General features: G+C 44.5%; 1 protein-coding gene across 3 annotated transcripts in view; it reads left to right on the top strand.

Annotated features, from left to right (window-relative positions):
* Window positions 1–19442, top strand: part of INTS7 (integrator complex subunit 7) — a 673605-nt gene that overhangs the window by 440326 nt on the left and 213837 nt on the right. For all 3 annotated transcript variants that reach the window (XM_069608525.1, XM_069608526.1, XM_069608527.1), the window contains one exon: window positions 12321–12515. In XM_069608525.1, coding sequence (XP_069464626.1) covers window positions 12321–12515 — 195 coding nt within the window. The remainder of the gene's footprint in view (window positions 1–12320; window positions 12516–19442) is intronic.

Below are 19442 nucleotides of genomic sequence, written 5' to 3'. Positions count from 1 at the left end.
TTTGTTTTTTAAATTCAGCTTTGATTCAGTGAGTTTCTACGTCAAAGGTGTGAGGATGTCAAACTTGATTGTTGAGTGGAATAGTAATGGTCCTCATAAAAGGTTTTAAAAGATCAGTATATTGCTCAGCATTGGAATAAGATACATTAGCATCAACTAAGTTCTTGAAGGCAGAAATTGTGTTGGTATTCCACCGGAGACGACAACTTGCTGAGTTGACTGTTGCCTCGACCTGCAGAACAGGCTTGCTGTCATGATCTCTGCTTCCAAAAGGTCAGGGTTTTCCCAACTCCCTTGGAAGCAGATCCATAACCCAGGTTCCGAGTGCCAACCAGTCCCAATTGGGACCTTTTGGACCCAGTCCTGGCGCCAGTGGCACCAGGCTCATAAATATGCCCAGTCCCAGCGCTGGAAGCGCCGGGCTCATAATGCTTGGGTGGACTTACCTGCAGCAGACCATGCTGCTTACTTGCCTGCCAGTTGAGCCTCTGATCCTCTTCTGTTTGGAACGACTTTTCCTGTTGGGTGGGGCAGGAGCCACTCCCTAGATTCAGAACACTGGAACTCTTCTGGAAAGCAGGAACTCTTTTCTTACCTAGGCGTGGCTGTGGAAGGAGACACCTAAGCACTACAGGAGGCTATTTAAACCACACCCGATGGATGAATCTTGCTTTGCGTTATTCTGCATCCTCTGCAGCAGAACGCTCATCGTGTCTTCTGCATCTGATCCTGGGCCTAAGGAAAAAGGCTTACCATCCTGAATCCAGTCTTCAGCAACACCTATAAAGACAAGAAAGAACAGGTTAGCATTACGGTCTTCAGTGACAGCTCTTCACTTACCTGGTCCATCGGCTGTCACCAACGCCTCGCGGTGCATTCCGGCATCTGAAAGACAAAGGCTTACCTACTCTTCGTGCGCTCCGGAGGTCTTCACACTGCATTCCGGCATCTGAAAGACAAAAGCTTACCAACTCTTCGCATGCTCCGGAGGCCTTCGGCGCTGCATCCCGCATCTGAAAGACAAAACAAGGTGCGTTTAAAGACATTGGGGAACTTTAATACTCACGTGCCATTACTCCTTTCCACATCTAACCCAGTGGGTATTCCGGCACCCTGCAGCCGCTCCGAACTTGTACCTGCAAAATAAAAAGACAGTTAGAGCGCATCGTGAAGCAATCAACAAGCGCTTACTTACGTGCTTCCAGGCGCTTCTATTCATCACACGGGCTCCATCTTCAACTCACTTCAGCCCGTCATCCGCCATCGCCGGAACCCTGCAAAACAAGAAACATCATTACTAAAGACTTTAAAGACATTAGAGTTACTCGAAACTTACCGTTCGTGCAGTAAACGACGGACAGCAGTCCTCTGAAGTCAAGAGGCCTGCTCCCCTTATCCAGTGAAGAAACTGGTTACAGCACCCTGCCCCAAGGCAGATGGAGAGCACGGCGTTCACTTACCTAAGGTGAGAGCGTTAACCTTTGGGGTTCTACAGGAGAAGAGAAAGGGAAGAAGAGAGAGACATTCAATAACCCAGTTCCTTAATCCCATGTTTTCTATCAGCAGACATCTTACCCTTCAAGTCAGACATACAGTGCACAGAGGTCCAGCCCAAAGAGCCAGCCGTGTGTTGCACATCACCTTTGAAGATACGGTATACACCCAGTCAAGACCGGCGCCTCTACGGGAATCAGGTGAGCGTTACACTTGCTTTTGATTATGGAAAAGACCCAAATAATGTGGGCAACAAGCAGTCTGTGATCACTATAAGATTGATCACTAATGATCAGTTTTTTTTACATTTTGAAAGAGCTGCTGACTCACGTATATATAGTCAATGGTACTTGTGCTAAGCCCACGATGCCACGTATGATTAGGGGGACAATCCCCCTCGACAGAACCATTAAGCATGTTGAAATTACAATCTTTCAATTTGTTGATCCATCTCAACACCTCACGATTATTGCAAGTCAGGTTGCAGCAGTCCAAGTTGAGGTCACCTACAATGATTGTGAGGGTAATTGTCTGATTTATCAGAATCGTATCCAAAATCGTATTTAGACCATCATAAAAGGTATCATCTGACATTGTGGCGATGTTATGATAGACGTTGACTAGTGCTATCACCTGGGTGTTACTGGTGATTTGGACTAATTAGATTTGGGCACCCACAGATGACCAGGGCTTAATGGAGAAGGCCACTAGAGATGTTAACTGCCACAGGAAGACCCGAAGATGGTCTGCCTCGACCAGTGATGGCAGGGTGACATCATAACCATCCCATAATGGAGGGGTTATGAGTCAAGTTTCTTGTAGCGCTATCACATGATGGATACTTGTCAGTTTAGCAATGGATAGGTGTAAATGTGAGTGGCCTCTGGTGTTCCAGCTTGCGATTTTAAGAGTAGAGGAAGTATTTGTCGTTAATGGTTACTGCTGTTGTAAGGGAGGACATTGGATATCTTGATCAATTCTAGTCACACTTTGATAAATATTCGGTTTCAAGAGGACCTTCTGAGTTATGTGTGATGCACAATCTGGGTCTTCTGCTAAGAGAAAACCCATCTCAAACGGCTGCGTCCTACATCGCCAAATCGAGTCCCAAACTACTGCAGATGGAATCCATAATCTCACTACGGAGCGTGTGAGCTCAGAAACTAACTCTATTTGGTCGATATCTTGCGTTGACAAATTATGCAGTTCAGGGACATCACCAAACAGGTTCAAAACACTCTGTCGATTCAGGTCATAAACTGGGAAGTTCCGGTCTCTGCATTTCAAAATATATGTATGAAAATTAGCTTGATGTGGATGCAGATGACGAGATGCTGGTTGTAAGCTATGTTTTCGTGGTGCCCATTTCAGTTTTGAGGGGTCTGGGTCTGATCTTATTCTAGAGTGTGTGCGACCAGCTTCTTCCCACAAAGCTTGTTCAGAGGATGAAGGGGTAAGGGGAGTGTAATCACCTAAACCAGGTGTAGAAGGAGGTAGAACATTTGCTCTCTTCTTTGGGGATCAGAAGGATGAGAGAGGACTTTAGCCATGCTTGTGGCCAAATATTCGTCCACTTTCTGTTTGAAACTTTCAAATATGTGTTGCGACTTTGGTACCACATGGGTTGTGTTTACATGAACTTGAGGACAAAAGGTTACAGATTTCTTGGAGGGTTGCGAGATGGCAAGTAAAGGATCCTGTGTACTTTAAGGTTGAATTGGCATAGCTGACAAACTTTGAGCTGTGGAAGTCGGGATCAAACCTTTAGAAGTAACAGGCATAGGGAGATACAAAGCAACATTTTGTGTATTTGTTGGTGCTTGCTGAGTCGCAATCTCCTAGTTTGGCTGTATGGATAATACTAACTGCGAAAGAGGCGAGAGAGACCCATCTCCTTGGTTTTATCGGCTGGATTTGAGGTAATTATAGACACAGGTGGTATGCTTGTAGAAACTGATGAAACAGGGACTGAGAGAGGTAGCTACTCAGTCAAAGCAGCCATTTCAACATGTGGGACAGTCGTTTTGCTTAGAGCCTTAAAAAAGGAATTAAGTATTATTTTGGTATGTTTTACATTTGCCATATTCTTTGTTTTCTTTAATAATGACAAGGATGTATTTTTGGCAAATTTAGGAGGCCTCTAAGTGACTTAAAGAACTGCCCAGAAGAGGCACGCCTACCGCTGCCAATTTAACGTTTTGATCATTTTCAAGGCAAACATTAGATGGTTGAGCAGTAGACTCATTGTTCGTTTTTGGACTTGAGTGAGGACTCAGGCCAGTAATAGGATGTATGATACCAGGAATCAAAGGTAAAGCGCAACGGATGGGACCCTTCTCATAGTTAGAATAGTGTGCTTATGTGGTGGATTCGGGAAGGTGTTCAGCTATAACATATTCCACCATATTATCCAATACATTAGAAACATTAGGCGGGTGCAAACTTTTGGACTGTACAGATGAACAATGCATTGATAACCACTTCATTAACTCTTCAAATTGTCTTGATTGATGACATACTTTTGTGTCAAGTGATTCAAACAATTTGCACAAACTCATAATGGTGGTGTTGATTGCAGTGAGGGCAGGTTGAATCATAGATGAATGTTGTAAAAATAAATCCGATGGGATTGATTTTGAAGGTCTAGGTGTGGGTAATGCAAAAGAATGTAACATAGAGTTACAGATATCAGCATTGGGATGTAAATTGGATGCAACGTTTTTTCCTTCATTGGAGCCCTCACCAGGTCGCACACCCCCCCTCCATGATATTGGCGATTCACATTGACTTGCATGAATGGATAAGCCAGATTGTTCGTGAGACAATGGTGGAAAGGTAATTGGGGAGATAACAATGTGCGAGGAAGATAATCTCGGGCAGTGATTAGTAGAAGCCAGCATCGTAGTGTCTGAGAGCAGTTGAGGGTTTACTCTTGCACATGGTGTGTTCAAAGGAGCTGGCACCTATCTTGCCTCAAATCGGTAAGAGTTATCATTACTTACAATGGGAGAGGCCGACGGTGATGAAATAGAAACAATGGAATCATTTATATGATCATCAAAGGAGAATTTAGATTTTGGGCAGGAGGACACACAGGTTGGTGTGATATAGTTGGCTGTGTAAAACATTTGAGGGGGAGCGTCAAACCCTACATGCTTTGGTGGTTTGGACGTTGATGTTAAATAAGGGATGTTTAGCAGCATATTTGTAGTTAATTTGTAGGCCATTACTAATGAGAGTCACAGTAGGTATGACAGAAAACAAAAGTTCACAGATTCACAAAATTGTTCACAGATCAGACTGTGTATATGTTGATGGAACAATCAATGACATACTTGTAAGAGCAACAGCCTACTTCTTGATATTTTCCAATCACACACTCAAGAAATGAGGAATACTCACTACGTGATTAACAAAAAATAGCCGCTTGGTTCACTGCAGCGACGCACGGCCGCGCGGCTAAGCGTCCAAGCGGTACTCACACGCTACTCACATGAGTGCACGCGCGCTGTGCGCGTGAGCACTCGAGATGAGGGAGTTTGTGATGACGTGTGAAGTGGGTGTGACACAAGCCAGGCACCTATGAAAAAAGCACAAAAAGCGTACTTAATGATGACGCAGAGAGCTCGGTGAAACAAGATCTCGGTGGGCGTGGGTGTAGCAATACAATAAAATTTCCAGAGACAAACGTCCAATCACCTTGAGGCCGAAGTAGTCGCTCGTAGTCTGACGAAACACAGGAGCACAGAAAAAAAAGATCCAGCAGGGAGCCAGCAGTGTGTAGTGGCCAAGCAGTCAATATAACATACCAGAATGGGCATTTCAAATCGTATAGGACATTTCTCTGCCTGCTTATCAGGCGTCCAGTCATGGATACATGGATTTTCCCTCTTAGCTAAACGTCTATATTAATAGGCACTGGTACTTTCTTACTACACAGAACATGTGCATCTTATTTCTGCTTCTGTATACGGCCAAAGCACAGAATGCTGAAAATGTAGCACCCTTTAAGCGCAAACATTTGGCACAAATGTTCCCAGGTGTGGCAAAGCTGCAAATGTGCTTTGAGGAGATCAGCAGTTGAACATGGCCTTATACCTCAGTAACGAACACGCAGAGTCGAAATCAACTCATCGAGGCTTAGAAATGCAATTACTTTCAGATCGCCATGTGTTCTTGTTGGTGTAAAAGCAGCATTTTCTCAGGGGGGGTGTAAAAGCAGCCTTTTCTTAGGGGGGGCCTGAGGGCTGCACCAGGCATATGGCAAATTTTGTCTGGGAGGTATGTGTTACTAGTCGCTATCCAGAGACCAGCCGAGGAGAATAGCTGCCGAAAGGCACAGCAGCCCATTGGGGCCAACTTCTATAGGATCGCCAAACCACAGATACCTGTGGCTCGCCACAAAACACTTAACTAAGCCAAGGAACCGACTCAACTTTGCCAGCAGTATTGTCCAACCAGTATGCCAGTCACTCATCAACCATGGGCAGCCAAGAATCAATTTAGCCTTGAGAAAGACACTGATGGGTGGAAACACGTGTCGGCTAACCTACTTAAATCACTAATTAAATCCTGTATATGAAAACTAGAAAAACGTCATCTTCCTTATTATCAGCGCAAGCATTACAGGGTACAACCCTTTCATGCTAATGCAGGAGTTGTGGGCAACACCTCTCCCTCCTATGAACTTGCTGCTAATCCAAATATCAAAACCTAAAACAAACCTAGCTAAATACTCAGTGCTGCACACGTTGATTCCGCCTCTAGTGTCCACATTCGCCTTGTTAAATAACACGCAGTAAAAGTATATTGACCAAAAAGAAATCCAGAATGAACCAGCATTATAATGTTTTATCTTTTCTTTAAATTGTATTTTGAGAAAACGCTGAACAAGAAATGCTTTTAAAGTTTGGTGTGTCCACCTGGCAGCGGCTGTGGTCAGCTGCTTATAGCAGCGTGGGGTGAGGCATTTTAGATTGGTCAGTGATGAGGGAATGAAGGGTGGGGCACCGCTGCCAGCAATGATTTAATAGTACCAAATTAGAGACCCACATGGCCATTAACATGCAGTGGGCAGAGGCACAATTAAACGTGCCTTAAAGATCCGACGCCACAACCCTGGTTCCTTTCTGTACGGCCTCTGGTGATAGACCCTGTTTTATGCAGCATCTAATTCTTACTGCATGAAGGCTGTCTGTTTCCTCTTGTGAGCACACTGCAGGGGCATCGAGTCCTTTACAGGTCTTGTTATGGTGCACGTGCAGAACAGTTCTCTAAATGCCTTCTGTCATCAAAACTGCATATGCAGAGCGGTCAGTGCTAGGTTCATGCTTTTCGATCTTCTAGTCACTGTGCTGCCATCTAGTGGTAATTATCTAAATCGCACTGAAACATCACACAGCAGGTTCTGAGAGCCTGGGAGCACTGATTAACATGAATGCCACGTGCTGAAGAAGTGTCCCCAGGAGGTATTTAGCGCTCGCCACCCAAGACCTTCGAACCCTGATGAACCACGCGGCCAGACTTTCAGGCACCGCAGATGTGTGTAAATGGACCAGACAGTCCCACCCACTTCCTGAGCCATGCACACACATCACTAGCCAGAGAAAGCAGCATGCATGTGCATGACCTTATATGTGATTTCCTGACCTGACAAGGCCAAACAACAATATGGCCAAAGAACAAGTGAAAATAATTTGGCGTGGCCATTTTAGGGCACTAGCCACGTTTAGTTGCCATATGCAGTAAACGTGAATGTGCACACTAAAAATAACACACAAATTGTAAAAATATATTTGCTGCCACCAGCTTGTCTTTAGGCACATATAAAAATTACCAAAAATCTCAAGTATAAAAGACTAGGATGATACAGAAGTGTCCCTATTGCACTACATTAAAAGGTTAAACAGTTAGAAAAGGTAAAAGACAAACGGGAAACATAGTTTCCCAGTACCGATAGTCTGAAGGACTGACCAGTTTCCCCATAACAAAATAAGCAAAATTCCAGGGTAGTGAATATGAAGGCTTCCCTTTCCTGTAAAAAGACAGTACAGATTTGAAAGCAAATTTTTGGGGGGGGTCCATAGAACTATGGAGGGAAAGTTGGTAAAAGAGAAATATTTCCTAACACAGAGCACTAGGAGCTTGTTCTAAGCATTATACAATGCATGTGGCAAGCCATCATTCACAGGGGTTGTTAAATAGCCCAAGTGCCAAATTCCCTGTTGAACCTCGTTTTTGTTATTGGCTGTTCTAGTAACTTTGCCAATTTATTGCACAGGGTCTGTAAACATATGGAGGATGGCACAGGGGCAACATGCTGGTCTTGGAAGTAAGACCACGCAGAGCAATAGAGGTTTGAATCGCGGATCCGCGCTTAGAAACTGACCACGGGTATGGTATTAGGCGCAGTATAAAAAAACAATCAAATAAAATAAATATCTCTTCCAGGTAAACCTCAACTTGCTCATAATCCTACCGCCCCACTTGTCCACCGCATTTGAGTATTCCATTTGCTGTCCTAAAGGGCTGCAGATTTGGTTTTTGTCTTGTTTACCTTCTTGTTCAACCACATTATCTTGTGCTCATATATATCCACCTGACCTAATAGCATATTCTTCACCCGGGCCATCATTCCCATAAATTCTCCTCCCATACACAACTTGTAGGCTTCCCAAACACCACCATTTCCCTGCTCCTCCCCTCGACACAAACAAATTGCATAATTCTTTCTTTCAGAGATTGGAATTCCCAGATATCTCACCATTGTGATAGTCACACGCCAGTTTCGAAAACGCACTCTGTGGCCATTAAAAGCCAACTTGAAAACAAAAGGTGAGTGATCTGAGATGGCACGCCGCCAGTATTCCGGACCCACAATCAGCGGGAGGGTTGCTTCATTCACCAGAGCCAGATGTATTTGAGAAAATGTTCTATGCGCTGGATAGTGCAAAGAACAATATCTCTCCCTGTCGGTGACGCATGCTTCACACATTATACAATCTCTATTTATGCATAATTGATAACAGCATCTGGGGTCCTTGCAATGGGCCTCACAATCTAGAAGGATGCCTTTACATTGCCGGATCTAATGTAACATTGAGATCTCCCCACGCAACCAGGCAATGTATATATCCCTGGAGAATTGTAACCAATGAGACCAAAAAGTGTCTTTGGGGTACATATTGGGACATAAGTAATCAAATGTCATAACTCCATCCAACTTAATCTTCCATAGATGCTTTGAAAAACCTGAAGGTGTTTCACCTGCTAGTCCCCGGAGATCTGTCGTCCAGGTGGCCAGGACGCAGCCATTGCTATTGGATCCAGTTTCTGGGGTTGTGGGTGGATTACCTGGATGAGAGGTCTTTGGGGATTTAAGTGGGACATCGAAGGTTGAGACACGGTAACCCCTTCCCATTAACACCTGTACCCCATCCTTACCCGTAGGTTATGTAGAAGCTCTACCCCACCCCCTTTTCCTACATGAACACTTTCCTATACTGTGACAGACAGCGAACTAACACCTGTGCCGTTTACCTGACATGTCCCAACACCAGGGTCAGGCAGAGTCCGGCAATTGATAATAACTATGCACACCTGATGGCCCTTTCCCTTCCCCACAGTGATAAAAGGCGGAGCATGAAAGCACACTTGGAGCAAGGCCGAACGCAGCTATTCTGGATCAACAGTTCAAACGGAAGAGAAAGGCAGCGAGACCTGAGATGATGGCAATGAGGGAAGTGCCCTTGCCCCTTTCAACCCAGACCTGCAAAGCATCTGTGAAAAGAATCATAAGACCGGGATGTACAGCTGGCGTGTGGTGTAACAGATGTCAACGCTGCACGGGAGCCTCCTGCATTGATAACCCAGTCGGGGAGGCACGTTTGCTACCGTGGTACCGTCCTTGACTCCAGAGGCAAGACAAGCCAACGGGTTCAGCATAGCCGGTGAGTCAGAGAGAGCTCATAGCAAACCGGACTGTGTTAACCAAGGTTGCGAACGGCAACATTGGATGAACTTGTGAGCAAGAAACTTGTGTGTGTTTAAGCGTGAAAGAAAGTTCACTGAAGGACCAGCTGCAGAGTGGTCAGACGCAACATGGGCGCTCATACGAAGGACACTGGCTGGTCCCCTTTGTTGAAACTACACGTACCAGGGGGTCCTAGGAGAGGCCAGCGCGAGAGGTCAGGAATCGTACCATGGTCAAGTAAAACCCCTTGTACAATCAAAAGTCTCTGGCACGTTGACAAGAAGGAGAGCAAAGGGAAGTGAATCTCGCATTGTGAGAAGCAAAGAGAACTGTGTATTTGGCAAATGTGACCCTGGCTGAGGGATGCATGTGAATTGGGGTGAAAAGTAATACACCCGTGAACATTGTGTCGATAAGAGTGAACGCGGGGAGGGTTGTCCACAGTGAATGGTTATTTAAAAAGACATTGAGACTCCTGAATGTTACATTGTGAATGAAAGGCCATAGTGAACCCGACGGAGGGAGGCCCACGTTGTACGAGGGATCGGAGCCTGGCAGAGGGTCCCTAAGGCGAAGAGTAATCGCCCCATGAAGATTTATTGAAGGAACCTTTGTTTTTGTTGATTGTAACACATCAGGTCCTCTGAGGCAAGAGACTTGGTATGAAAGAGACTTGGCCACAGAAGGCCTTGATATTTTGGGAACAAACTGTAACCTTGTGCTGGCAAGGCCCAGGAGTGTGCTGTGCTCAGGAGTTCTGCCTTGTCCGTGCTAAAAATGTGGGGAAGGGAGATCCCAGCTATACCATCCTGACTTATCATTTTGAGAACACTTCTTTCTTTTCTGATGAACATTATCCCACACTATTTTGTAACTTAGCGGTAAGGAATGGTAATATTTTAATTTAGGCCCTTTTTATTTGACAAGACACCACTAGGACTGCCTTATTATTATTTGATGGTCGTAGCTTGCTCCCATCTTAGATTTAGGTTTAGATTAGGTTTTTTTTCTCAGCCATTTATACAGTTTAATAAACACCCTTTAACTGTGATCACTTATCTGTCTTTACTGTTGCCACCATGAGTTCCTTACAGTGCAGACATATCTTCCTCCCTCATCCTTATGGATCTGTATCTCTAATGTTACTCCTGCTGCTACCAAGATTAACGTTCCGCAGACGCCATGCATGAAACATATTGTAAACACCCAACCTCTACAATTTCTGCTGAGGCGCTCTCATTCTTTGGGCATTGAGTGAGTTTCGTGTAGCATTGCATCCAAGAAGACATTTCTGTTGGAAGAACAAATGTCTCCTATGCCTCTTAGCCATTCCACTAATTGACCTCACATTCCACATCATTCCCTCAATTCTTGTCGTATGTACTCCTGTCCATTTATCAATTATCCTATCCAGGGACCTCTTTTCCCTCTCTTCCTGTATCTTTGGCAGACATAAGTGGATAACGTTTGCATATAATGAACACTTATAGTTAATTCCTCAGCATCAGTTCCCACAACAACCCCTTCCCTCCCCTCCCTAATGCAGTAGGCCCAACCATGTCGTGCTGCAAACTGCAATACTTGGAATACCGTCCTACACTCCCCACAACAACAGATTCCACTGCATCTGCCCACCAGTCTCCACCAACCATTTCCCTTCAAACATGGATCATGAAACTGTTGGCCAACAATATAAAAAGAATTTTTTAAAAAAGGGGGGGAGCCACAGTAATTCCTAAATGAAACCATTGGGCATACCACGATGTGTGATCTGTGTGCTCAGCGGTTATTCCCCCTCACCAGCTGTCGCTGCTCCTCTTGTAAACCTACTTTGATAGTTAACAGTGATAACTTCCAACATCTGATTCCCCAGCCAATTTGCCAAAACATCTTACAAAGACGAAACTGCTTTAAGTAACCAGCAACCCCCAGGTTTGTAGCCTCGCACCCCACTCAGCAAATCAGTAGAATACTGTTAGCTTCCTCTCGCCCTTCCATATCATCCCAGTCTACTGCATCCATGCCTGTAACCATAACAGCGATCTTCCTCAGGTCTTTTGGTATAAATTGAATTCCTTCAGCTACTGATCCTATGCTGGCTTCTAATGCAAATCTCAAGTCTTATATTGTCTTCAATAAAGCTTCACCATTTACTACTTCCATTCTGGCAGAATTTGTAGTTCAAACATGAGATGCAGAACACTTTGGGGATTGCTTGCATGGTTGTGGGTTTGCAAACCAGTCGAATCATAATTGCTGTGCCTTTGATTTGTCTTTTGTGTTTCTTTGGTTAGTCTTTTCCTATTCTGGCTTATTGAGGGTCTGGTCAGTGATTTTTGCTCCTCTCCAATGTTCCACCCTTAAGTACCAGGGGTCACCTCCCCGCACCACTGCATACCTTGGGCCCACCACAAATGTCTAATCTCTGAGATCATGGGGCTCCTGCAGCTTCACATGTACCATGGAAATCACTACTGGTGCCAAAGACGCAGTCTGTGTGGAACCATGCAGCAGCCCTGGTAACTGTGAAAAGACTGTGTCTTGGGATATTTATAATGATGAGGAATCTGTGAGGACTTCCTCATTCATCTAAAAGAACATTACAGAAAGCATGTATATTAGTCTTCTAATTCACAAAATAATTAAAATATGAATGAATGATTTGAGTTTTACATTTGTTCGGCAGCACAATCCATTTTAGTATGCCAGGCTTGAATGTCTGATTCTACAGTATTTATTAACTTAATGTTTTTTGGATAATTACCTACATAAGTATAACATGACCTGTACATGCTCCCTTAATGCAATAGTTGCCAAGAGTTGCAGCCAACATTACTCTACTTTTTCTTTTCAGGCTGCCAGCACTCCTCTGAATCCACTAGGTTTTCAGTGTGAGTTTGTGAAACTCAGAATTGACCTTCTTCAAGCATTTGCTCAGCTCATCTGCACCTGTAACAGCTTAAAGACTAGTCCCCCGCCTGCCATTGCCACAACAATTGCTATGACCTCTGGCAGTGAACTACAAAAGTGTGGTAGAATCTCTAACCAGGTATGTTTCTCTGTCTTCTTAAGCAAAGTATGTTTTTTGCTTTTCATGTTCTTCCAGTAAATGTCAGCCCATCATCGGATGTTATGTCCCTGTACTAGAAATGGTTTTTTCCCACCTTTTGTAGCAACCATGATTTAATACCTATTGCACCATTTTCAGTTTGGTATTTGAACTTAAAAAAATGTATTTGCCATATAGCACTACACTTGGCTGCTGATCAGGGCACCAGAAAAAGCTTTTATTTGTATTTAATTATTGTATTGATGTATTTATATAGCGTAACCCTATTCCCCAAAGGGTAATGTAACAAAAACCTCTGTGAAATTAGAAAACACATTAAAAAACAGTGGTACAGTATTTGTTATCGACATTTGTAATTTTGGCCGAAACATGATGTGATCTTTGCTGCAATACGATTGGCTGCATATTGTTTGCATCATAATTGCTGATCACGTTGCTCTCCGAAAAACAACTGAACAGGAATTCTTGGAATGGAGATTTCAGCCACTGTTTTGTACTGCACATGCAAAGTCTTCACTATATTGAATCCTTAATTCCTTGTCTCTATGTTGTGAGGAACCTGAGTGCATCCTCAATTATTTTCCCCTTGTAGCTTCCTCTTGGGTGGCCAGGGAAAGGCCATCACCTTTGGATCCTGACCCTATGGGTGGATATGCGAGGGAGGATCACCTGGATGGAGGCGACTTGGGGAGTGAGGAGAGGACGTCCTTAGGTCAGACATGATATCCCCCATTTGCTTTTCATAATGAACCCTCCATCCCTCAAACCTGTGTAGCTTTTTGTCAGCCTTTTCCTTGTTCTTCCCTCCTAACGTGTCCCAAGAAACACCAGCTCAACACTGGGATGAGGAAGAGACCAACCGGGAGCCACATCCTTATTTTGTAAGTGCAAACACATATCAGCCTCCTTTTGTTAATAGACACATATCAGCCTCAGCTGTGTACTGGGAGGAGGAGGAAGGCCGCTTGAGTTAGGCAGAACTACTAATGGTGCGCAGTGTAGTCTTTCCTGGCCTCCTCATGATGGCTGGAACTTTAAAAGCTGACATCCTTTTGTAAATGGAGTCAGCTGTGGTGGCAGAGGCAGCAGCTGGAAAGGCAACTCCAGATCAGCGGCGTGGCAAGCGGAGCGCTCAAGACCTGTTTACAGATGCAGAGTTTGTTCAGCAGGAAGCAAAGCTAAGGAAGGTTGGAGGCCGGTAGCAGTCTGTGAGTTGGAGGCTGGCGTGATCGAGCAAAGCTGTCGAAAAAATCCTGAACTTTATGGAGTCACGCATCGAAGAGCTGTTGGGAGAGAAAGGCGAGGTACCGCACTGGAAAATGAGAACCCTTGGTGGCAGAGACCTCGCAAGCACTTTTGAATAATGAACAAACTGAAAGTCATAAATAATTTTGAATGCTGAACAGAGTAAAAGCAGGTTTTAAGTGCATGTGAGTGGAGTGGAAGAAATGTGGTGATATTGAAAAGCATTGGCCACAGTCAAGGGGCGTCTATAAAGCTGTAAAGTAGCAGCAAGTACCTGTGAACTGAATGAACGTTTGGAACTGTGTGAACCAAGCATTGGCAAGAACCATTGGAAACTGTGTGCTTTGATAAACCAATGATTGGCTTGGCAAGAGCCACAGAAGAGTGTAAAGTGGCAACAAATGAGAAGTCGCCAAGCAAGCAGTGGTGAAATCAGCTGATACATGAACTGTATTTTCTGAAACACAAGTATTGGCAAAGTCAAGAGAATACCCAGAAGTGTATGGGATGAGAAACCAAGTATTGGCCAAAGCTGAAAGAGTTGAAGGAACTGAATGCTATGAGGAAACCTACTTGTGCAAGAGTCAGGAGAATACAAGAAGGTGTAATAAGTGCAAGGTGGCTAGCCAAGCCACAGTACAGTATCAGAAAAGTGTGGCACCACTGTATGGAGGTAGTGGCATATTGTTGATGGAAAGCAGCCAAGAAGGGGTATTGGTTGCATGACCTGTAATGGGTGGACCGTGTGGTCCGACAACTGTGCCTAGAACGAGTGCCCCCCTGTATGGAGAAGCCAATTAAAGTATCCATAAAGAAGCTTGGTTTTGCAACAACCTCTTATGTGACTTCGAAGTGAACAAATTGAACTGCCTATGTGAAACATTGAAAAGAACCAATATCAAAAGAGCTCGGACGTCTCTCAAGGAACTGTGTTTTTCAAAATCTGGAAGATTTGAACACTTGGGGAAGAGAACTCCTGTATCTTGTGAACTGTTTTGAATACGAGGAAGGGGAAGCTGAATATAATCCAAGAGCTGGAAAAAACGTGGAACTTTACTTTGAACACTTCATTTTGATGCTGACATCCCTACCCATTGTATACAGTTAGTTGTGGAGGCAAGTATAGGTTTTGGACACACAGACATTTGATTTGGACTTCCTGACACAGACCATCCTTAGTTTTCTTTATGCCGGGAAGTTAGGCTTTACTCCATCCTGCCTTTAAGTTAATAAAGCTTGTGAGAACCAAACTTGAAGCAGTTGTCGGTGTCTACTTCGTGATGCCTTCACAGTGTGCATTACTATTTTTAGATTGAGTTATGTGGTGGTGGATTTCTTTTTTTCATGGAAAAGGCAGCTCCCTATTTTTGTTGTTGTTGTTTCGGATATCTATAAAATAATAGAAAGAACTACAGTAAACATTGTGTTACTTAAAATGGGACTGAATTTGTTTATCATTCACAAAATATTTCTTTACATTTGTGAATAAACATGGAAATGTGATTCATAAATGAGGAGCCATTTTTTTTGTTTGTTTTCTGATTGCTCCTAACACTACTTTTGGGTGACTTCATCTTGATACATGGCACTGTACATCTTTAAATCAGTGCCTGGTCAAGGTTGCCATTTGTCCTGGATATTTACCTCGTTAGATTTGCTTGCCAAGGCAAGCTTTCTGACACAGAAAAAAGAGTAAGTCCAAATGTCACTCTCAAGTACAGTAGATTAGACTGAAGTCAAACAATGCTATGCCTTGGCCACGTAACCTACCTGCCTTCCACCTCACTGCTGTGAGAAACCTGAAGGTGTCTCACTGGCTAGTCCCCGGGGCTCTGTCATCCAAGTGGCCAGGACACATCCATCACTTTTGAATCCAGTTCCTGGGGGTGGACCAGTGCGGGCAGATCACCTGGGTTAAGGGTCTTCGGCGAGTGGGACACCGGATGGCGAGACGCAGTATTCCCTTCCCTGTAACATCTTTACACCATCCTACCAGGTAGGATACTTAGGTAATCAAACTCCCCACCCCCCCACCCCCCCTTCACAACTCAAACACTTTCTCAAAGACAGCTCACTATGAGAGAAAATGGACTAACACCAGAGCCGTATACGTGTCGTGTCCCAATCAGATAGGCAGGGTCAGGCAATTACTGGCCATCACACACACCTGACTTCCATTACATTTCCCCACACGGATAAAAGGTGAAGCACTAGAGCACACTCGGAGCGAGGCAAAGCACACGAGGAAGCAGCAGTTCCAAGATGGCAGTTTAATACTAGACGAAAGACGGCAAAACAGAAGGGGACTCGTAAGTAGAGAAGTGCCCTTGACCTTTTCGATGAGGAACTGTGGCTTTCACGAAACCTCAAGAATAGAAAACGTAAGACCAGGAAACCAGGCTGAAGAATCCTGTGTTGTGTGTTGGAGGTACCAGGGGCTGTTCCGCGTCGATAATCAAGGTGGGAAGAATTGCCTGCTGCCGTGATACTGTTTGCTTTTACAACAAAGCAGTGCCAGTGAAATCAACGCACCCAGTGAGTTGGGGAGGCCGATACCAGACCAGTTGTTAGGCAGAATCCTGTGCAGTGCCCTTAGGGACCACTACACACAATTAAGACTACAGGTGGAAATACAAGTGTTACCTTTGGTACAAGCCTGTACTACTATGTTAAAATGGTAGCAGTAGCAGAGCAGCCAGCCTCATCTCAAGAGTATATGAGCAGTATCAGAGATTACACAAAGGGACCACAATTACTGTGACTCAAGCAAACACTGACTCAAGGTGTCAGGTAAAAAATATAAGTACATTTATTTTTAAATCGTTTGTTATAAACACGACACTTCTATTCATTCAAAACCACACGTAAAATATACTACAACTAACCAATTCACTTTGTACGGTATAACTTCAAGGTAAGTACCCTGTGTTTTAGCGGACCGGTGTTGTGAAACAAAAGATGTTACCGGGAATACACTTGCGATCACTTTTTGACGGTAATGACAGTTCGGTCTTACTAAAGAAATGCGTATCCATGGCAAGAAGTGTTACCGGGGCAAAAACACACTTGGCACCCGAGATACCCAGAGAGAGTTGGGGGCAAAAATCGTAGGCAATACTTTTGTCAAGGCAGACAGAATCAGAGAACACTCAGACAGAAATTCAAGAGTCAATAAACCGGAGCCAGTGTCAAGTGGAACCGGGTTCCTGTTGCCGAGGATCACACAGTCAGATAGTTCACGATTCAATGTAGCCAGGAGTACTTAGATATTGTCAACAGAGGAAGCAAAAGTTATAAGAAGGAGAGAAGACAAGGGCAAGCCTTGGAGGCGAAGAAAAGGGATTCCCCCTAATTCCTTGAGCAGAACACAGTACCTTATTCAATGAAAAAGCTGGTGCCACAGCAGTTGTTCCTGGTATTTTCCTGCAGACCCACTGTTCCTGGAGCTTCGGTATGAAGGACGACGTCTGGAGGGGTCTGTACCACACAGGGCTGAAGCCGGCAGCAGCGACGGTGAATAAAAGGTGCGCTCCTTAAAAACAGGAGAGGCTCTTCAGATGACTATCCGGACCACTACAGCAGTGTGCAGCGATTTCGACCAAGAAGAGTATCCTCTGGCTGTAGAAGATGAGCTGGTTATCCCCACCAGGCTCAAGGGAAGAAGACTCCGGACTGGATCTTCTCTGGTCTTTGAAGGGTAGATAGCTTAGGACTGCAGCAGGGCTTCACCGGGACGGAATAGTTGCAGCAGCTGACTTCTTCTCTGCTTCTCTTCTGTTCCTTGTAGTTCCAGTGGCGACTCTGACTTCTAGCCCAAGAGACCTGCCTTTTATGCGAAAATCCCCCAGTCAAACCTGGTTTGCCACGCAAAGTAAAATACAAGAATGACTTTAACAAAACGAAATGGCGAATAAACCCGACCGGAGCCAAAAGAAAAAGTATTTGGTCAAGCGGGTTTAAGTTCGACGCTAATATAATAGCCTAAAACAATACCACGTTTATATAGTATAATCGCGGTAGAAAAGTTAGGGTAGATACCACTGCCACCAGCCAAGTCTAAATGTTAAGAGCGAAACAATGCTCTAGGAGGTACAGATAAAAAGGGCTAAGGATTAACCCTTTCCAGTACTCCATGTAAGATGGGCTGTACTGGATCTGTGGTTAAATGATTAAGTAAAGTTAATGCCAACTTTACCCTTTTCTGGGGGACAGTAGTCAGCCCCAGAAATGAGTCGGTGGGAAGTCTAAAAGACCACTCTGTGCTCTGTCACTGCACCGAAGGTGCTGTGTAACACACAAAAGTAGGGGCTACTGAAGTGGTGTACTCCAGAGTCCACAATCACAAAAACAGATGAAATACACATGCAAAAACACAGGTAAGAGTGGGAAAAAGAGGTACACTCTTACCAAGTGGAAAAATAAACTCCAGAAATCCAGGAAAGCTCCTGGGGGACTCACTAGGTAAGGGAAATAGCCATTGAATGAGAATTCTCTCTAACACCTGTCTGTGTTGAAGCCATTGTTGCAAGCAGCAACATTGTATGGTGAGCGCTGAAGCAAATAATGTTTGAAGCGCTTGGTAATTCTTTCTTCAGCTGGGGCCTCCCACTGGAACAACCTCCCTGCCTCTCTGAAACTTGAGGAGAACCATCTCTGGTTCCAGAAGCACCTCAAGACCTTCCTCTTTGCTTCTGCTGTCTCCCCTCCTCTCCCCTGCTAAACTCCCGGCCAAATCTGAAACTGCACTGGTCATCTGGTACCCTCTTTTCTCAGGCACAGGTCCCCTCCCCGCCAGTTGCACACCTGCACTGCCCCCTGGTAACCCTTGCACTTGTGGGCTGTTTCTGTATCCCTACCAGCACTTGACACCTGATTTTTGCCCTTACCCTTGCACCTGCCAACAGCTGGCCGCACTTTTTATTTATTGTTTTATTTGTATTTTTATTTATTTTACTGTTTGTTCTATGTACTGCACTACTCCTCCCCCCTTTCCCCTTGCACCTTTCCCCTTCCACCCTCCCCTGCACTTGCGCAATCTCAATGTCACCTGGCCTAGTAAGATCGTTGTCTCGGTCTTCCCTCTGTTCCCCCTCCCTTGCATCGTCACACTTTGAAACACTTGTATATAGGCGCGTTATAAATGCCATATCATATCATCATATCATGTGATAACCAAGGTGAGTAAAATTGAACAACAGATGAGTGATTGAACTTTGTAGCCAAGATACGCTACTTTAGACAGAGTTGTCCGACACCGCATGCATGCTCATTCAAACGTCTCTGTAATGTATCCAACTGAGAGATAGCAAAAGCGAAAAAGTGACAAAGGATTGTGAATCTGAGTGGTCCTGCAATGGGTCAAGCAAAATCCTGTGCACAATCGAAAGTCTTCTATGTTAAGAGTAAAGAAAATTCATGATAAAGGAGATAAAGTTGGTCCGAGCCCGTGATAACTTTTGGATAAAGCAAGTTTGTGTTAAAGTATATTGAAAAATTGGTCCAAGCCCTGCGTAGGGAGATTGATTGAACATTGCGTTGAAACGGTTCTGAGCCCGGCGGAAGGGGATCCGGGGGGTGAACTATGAATCACCCGAGAAATTGGATACATGAAAACTCTGAGCATTGTGTTAAAGAGGATCTGAGCCTGGCTGAGGGGCGTCT

The sequence above is a fragment of the Ambystoma mexicanum genome, chromosome 4q (assembly GCF_040938575.1).
Source record: "Ambystoma mexicanum isolate Mex_15411 chromosome 4q, UKY_AmexF1_1, whole genome shotgun sequence".
NCBI lineage: Eukaryota > Metazoa > Chordata > Amphibia > Caudata > Ambystomatidae > Ambystoma > Ambystoma mexicanum.
The sequence above is the reverse complement of the archived record's forward strand: the minus strand, read 5'-3'. Positions and strand labels throughout refer to the sequence as shown.